This window comes from Sinocyclocheilus anshuiensis, unplaced genomic scaffold (genome assembly GCF_001515605.1).
Source record: "Sinocyclocheilus anshuiensis isolate Anshui unplaced genomic scaffold, SAMN03320099.WGS_v1.1 scaffold664, whole genome shotgun sequence".
NCBI lineage: Eukaryota > Metazoa > Chordata > Actinopteri > Cypriniformes > Cyprinidae > Sinocyclocheilus > Sinocyclocheilus anshuiensis.
The window spans coordinates 154,754-160,394 of NW_015554122.1; the positions used below are offsets into that span (position 1 = coordinate 154,754).

Consider the following 5,641-nt stretch of genomic DNA (forward strand, 5'->3'; position numbering starts at 1 on the left):
TAACATGTTTTTACTCCAAACTCACTTCATAACGTCAGTCGAGTGTTTGAAATAAATCCTTCTGTGAGATGATGTGGCTTCTTACACCGAATAAGACACGCAACATATTTCATAGTATTCTAAGCAGTGATAAAGGCTATGCATTATAAATATACTTTATTTTAATTAATATTATAATAATAATAACGCTGATAAACCATATATTGTCATAATCGTGTGTTTATTAGTCACATTGAATCAATGAAAGCAGTTGAATCTTCTGTTTATTCAGCAGCTGCTATAGGGATTTCCTGGATTTCTTCTGCGAGACGTATTTGGAGTTTCAGCGCGAGAGCACCCTCTGGCCTTTGGATGGAGATTTACTGCTGATCACAGAACCGTGCTTCACTGAAAGATACGCATGACAATCACAGCTTCTGTCTAATCGTGATTTCGATTCCATTTTGATTTATCGTGCAGCCCTAGTAGTAGTAGTCAAAATTTGATATGAATGTATTTTGTTTGAATTTTAATTTGCAAAAATAAAAAAGCACACTCTATCTCAGTGGTTTTCAGTCCTGGTCCTGGGGACTTTCTTGAGTGACACCTGTGGTCAGTTTAGCGAGCTGCTGTCTTCTGGTGACTGAATCAGGTGTGAGATATATCCCCAGGACCAGAATTGAAAACTACTGCTCTATCGTGTCAAATGAACCCCCATTATGCATTCTAGGGTTAATATGGGGTGTTTTCTTGAACAGAAGGGAAAGCTTTCATATTGAAAAGCGGAACGATTTGTTTGTTTGTTGTTTTTAATCACTATGCCTATGGCTGTCCGAACACTTAACACAAGCACTCCTCTGCGTCTTTCCTGCATGACTCTTGCCTTCTTTAGCCCTTCTTTAACCCTCTTTCTGTTAGCTCTTATACATTTCAGGTACCTGTTTTTCTCTTTCTCAGAGGCTACACGTGGTTCTGCTGTAAAAAGATTTTCTGTCTCATTTGCGACACCCAACCAATGGTATGTTTGCTTTTGTTAATTCCTAGTTACACGTCTTCCCCTCACATTCAGTTTTTGAGTTTTTTATTATTTGTTCTTCTGGATATAGAGTTCCTCCATCAACCACATGATTGGGAACAGGAATATTAATGTTAGAGGACTAAAAATACCCATTCAACACACCAGGAACCAACAGTTTATGTCTCATTACATGCATTTCAAAGATTGCCGTCAGTTCTGTTCCTTCATCTGTGTGAAAGCACAATATGGTTAAAAAGGGAATTTGACTTGCTTGATTTGCTTGTTTATTATTTGTGGCTGAATGAGCTAGTTCTTAGAAACTGATGAAAAAATGTTGAGTTTTGAGGTGATCAGAATTTGCTGCTCTTAGGCCTATTTAAAGGATATATATTTAATATAACACCTTTTATTTTAACCGGTTTACATTTATCTGCATATTTTAGCTTTGCTAACACTTTACATGTTTTCTGTGTGTTTTTTCAGTTCCAAATTCTATAGTATACACAAAACTTTATGATCTAACAGAGTCACATAAATTAAAGAGAAAATCAGTTAATAGTTGAAATGTGAAGCATTATTTAAAACAATCTAGTGCTGGGCGGTATACCGGTTCATACCGAATACCGGTGTTTATTTTTGTTATTCCAGTGCTGTCCCGCGAATGCGAGGTCTGACTTTACCGGAGAAGTGTCGCCTCTCTCGGCGTCTGTTCTGTGCAGTGAGCGGCAGAGAAGCAGCGCATTCAATTGGCCGCACCGCAGCCGACTCGTCAATAAATGAGTACAAAACAGCGTTTCCTAGCACCTGTCGCTTACTGATTGTTTGTACCGTGAAACCGGTATAATTTTAAAAAATACCGTGATATAAATTTTTGGTCATACCGCCCAGCACTAGTTGTATCCCTGAATATTTAATACATGTGCTGTAGTGTTTTATAAGTTGATAACATCTAAGATGATGTTTCTGGAAGTTTAGAAAGTTGCCCATTTTTAGCATACCATTTTTATTGTTTGTTTGTTTGTTTTTCTTTTAATCTGCTTTTCTAAATGAGTCAGTGTTTTCCAGTATGTTCAGTGGTAAGTGTTAATCATGCTTAATATACTCCTCCTATCCTGTCTAATTAGTGTTTACTTTATTTTGTATGTAGTATTTAGAGCTAGTCTTTACACCCTATTTTTGACCCTTACCAAACTCCAGGTCCCCTGGGATCTCTCATAGAGGAAATACAAATCTGAATTATCTTTCATTTTTAACTTTATCTATCCACAAGAAAATTATCCTCTATGCATTGTACGTTTTTGGTTTATTCCTTGCATTTGCAGAAGGAAAAGTAACACATGCTTGTTTGTATTTTTAATGTATTTTACTCTTTTAAATAATTACTGAGACAATCTTATCTTCGCATTTAAGACCTATTCTAAGTAAATCACCAAACCTAATAATCTGAATATTGCCTAATATTTGTTGCCTTACATTGTGTTATTAGCTCCTTCACTTCTTCACTTCTTAAGATGCCTCTTCTTTTCTTGTTAATAGGTAATGTGTTTTTAACAACATTAGCAAATCAATCTAAATGTAATCAGTTCAGATTGAATGAGTCCACAGTAAAATGAACAGGGTTAGACTAATGAACTGAAGAATTCAGAAGAATTGGTTATTTCGATTTTTAATTTTGATAAATGAGTAACACTTTATAATAAGTATACACTAATAAAGTACTTACAAATCATTTGCAAACTATTAGTTTAGAGTTGATTATAGTTTATAAACTGTAGTTAACACATTAATGGACTCTATACAAATAGTGAGTTCTTCATTCATTATCTCTGTAATTAAAACAAATTATTATTGTTTAGTAAGCTCATAGTAAAGAGTTAGATAATGCTTTGTTCACAATTTATTAAATAGTAAATAGTTCTCACTTTAGATTAGGTCACGGAAAATGTCATTAATTAAGTGCTTTAAACCAACCTTTAATTTGACTTTTACATACATTATAGGCGTAATGGTTTTTACACTGTACAAACTGTATATTCTATCCCCTAGACTACCCATCACAGAAAACTAGAGATAGAGACCGTTTTTAATTAATGATATTTTCCCATTTTCTGTGACCTAATTTAAAGTGAGAATTATTCACTTCTTATTAGCAATTAACAATTCCTTTACTAAGAGCTAATTAAACTATAATAATTGTGTTAATTACGGTGATAATGAATGAAGAATTTCCTTGCATAGTCTATTAATGTTTATAAACTATGAATTAACTATAAACTAATAGTTTGTTAATGATTTGTAAGTACTTGATTAGTGTATACTTATTATAAAGTGTTACCGATAAATGTAACCATTTATGACTGTTGGTGTCTTTTATATTCTATAACTGTTGCTGGTGTGTATTAATACAATAAACCATGAGAGACTGTGTGTTACAGTGGAATAATTACTGTAATGCATGGCCTCTCATTGCTTATTGCTTTTATTAGAAAGACTCCTGAAGATTATATTCAGACATTTTCTGCCAAATTGCATGATGTGAATAAATCAAATCATAATCATGTTGTTTCACTAGTTTCATCTGAGAAATGTAGAAAAAAAAAAAAAAAACGTGTACAAGGTAGGTCGATTATCATTTCCGCTTCATAAATTCATCTTGGCCAATGTTTTTGGTAGATTGAAGGTATTGTGAGCTGTTCTTTGTGTGACCCATCTGCCTCCATCCTGCACACCTCAAACTCATGTTTGACGGTGTTGTTGCTTGTCACTTTCAGAGGAAATGGAACGCCATGTTTCTATCATGTGTCCAAGATCTTAAGTTATAGTTCAAGCTATATAATTCTTCTAGCTGAAGAAGTCGTATAGTCTTTTTTTTTTTTTTTTTTTTTCAGATTCTGATATTCTGGTATATTTCATTGAAGGTTTTGAGTTGTACTCCATGGTTCCTTCAATCTGTCCCTTGGAGACCCTCCATAATTCCATGTCTCTCAAACAAGTGGATGACTTCCTCGCCTCCATAGCCATATCTCATGATCCAGTACTGGAAATATCTGCATCCTCCCCAGGTACAGTCAAGACATCATGCTCTGACTGCCACTGTAGAATGTGTGTGGTTTACTGTACATTAACCGCTTTCTATTGGTTTCATTTGTTCCCTCAGCTGTGCCCACCAAGAAGGCTCCTTTGAACACTTACACTCCAGCAAAAGTTTTGCCCTGTCCATTCACCCAATCTCTTGGCAAGAAGATGTGCTCATCAGAGAAGAGTGCATCAGGCATGTTGCATTAAATGCATATATTGATGGTGAAATATTCTTCTTCTTCTTCTTCTTGCAGCCCATAGAACTGCTTGTGGGAAAGTTATGAAATTTGGCGCACAGATAGAGGACAGTCTCTATATTATCCACAGCAAGTTTGGAGTTTCTAACTCAAACTTTCTAGTGCCACGAAAAGGCTAAATTTGCATTCATGTTTATGCTAATAACTTTTGAACCGCAAGGGCTAGAAACAAAATTCTTTTTTGTAGAGCATAATTAGAATTTTTACGGGTCAAGTACTTTTCCTAACTTATCCTAGACGGTTTGTCTGATTTTCACCAAAATTGGCTCAGATCATATTAAGACTGTGCTGGAAAAAAGTTATAAAAAGCTTTTCAATAGACCAAACCGTTCTCGTAAAGCTTGTTCGTGAATTTTTCACAAAAAGGGATGTGAGGCTATTTCTTCGCAATGCTTTAGCGGATTCTGACCAAACTTGGTACGTGTTATACCAAGCATGACCTGAGGGCATGTGAATAGTTTCAGCACAGCGCCACCTAAATGTCATCTTAAAAACTGACATTTTTGGAGCAGCATACCGAATCAAATGATGTCCGATTTGCCAATTGTCAATTGGGTGAAGTGGTACAAAATCGTCTGAATTATAGTGAATGAATGAAAAAAAAAGATTTTTATCCAGTAATCACAAACAACTAGAAAGTCCATAGAAAGAAGTCATGCAAATTCATTGTTCAGAAGGTGTGGGAAACCTGTTATTCATAAGAAATGGAAACACTATCAGATAAAATTGCTGAAGTAGCTCAAGATATACTTGTCACAATCCAGTGTGTCCCTTTCTGTTTGTTTACTCAGTATATTTTTTCCCTTCAGATCATGATGATTTTCCAGCCAGAAAACCCAGAGGTGTTTCAGCAGATGTTTCAGAGTGTGGTGCGAGTAGCGGCAAAACCTCACAGCCAAGCTCAGAGACCAAGCAGCCCAAGCCTGCTCCCAACATTTCCATCCTTCTGCCACCTGAATCTCATGACTCTGCCGTTAAAACCCAACAACAATCCAGTGGCACAGCAACACATGAAACCCCTGCTCTAGAAAATAAGAGTGCTACGACAACCGTGTCAGGCTTTTACACATGACATCCATCTACAAACCCCCAACCAGGGCAAAAACACGGCTATCAAAGTTGACCACATGCCAACTTGCCAAGCACATGGACAACTGATGCATATGTTAACTGGACCCAGTGAACTAAAACTCACAGAGCATGTTACAGGCCTCACCTCATTACTTTTAGTGACAAGAATTTGTCATAATTAGCTGTGCCTTTATTTTCATTTAAAGGAACATCTCACTGAATGTTTGATACCAAAACA

The 5,641-nt window shown here is 35.9% G+C and overlaps 1 protein-coding gene across 1 annotated transcript in view; it reads left to right on the top strand.

The window, feature by feature from the left end:
• The window catches only part of LOC107670030 (inositol hexakisphosphate and diphosphoinositol-pentakisphosphate kinase 2-like), a 39,960-nt gene extending 34,319 nt beyond the window's left edge, over positions 1 to 5,641 (top strand). Inside the window, exons 26-29 of the mRNA XM_016462493.1 lie at positions 2,053 to 2,073; positions 3,916 to 4,059; positions 4,155 to 4,268; positions 5,142 to 5,641. Of these exons, the coding sequence (XP_016317979.1) occupies positions 2,053 to 2,073; positions 3,916 to 4,059; positions 4,155 to 4,268; positions 5,142 to 5,404 (542 nt within the window). The 3' untranslated portion in view covers positions 5,405 to 5,641. The remainder of the gene's footprint in view (positions 1 to 2,052; positions 2,074 to 3,915; positions 4,060 to 4,154; positions 4,269 to 5,141) is intronic.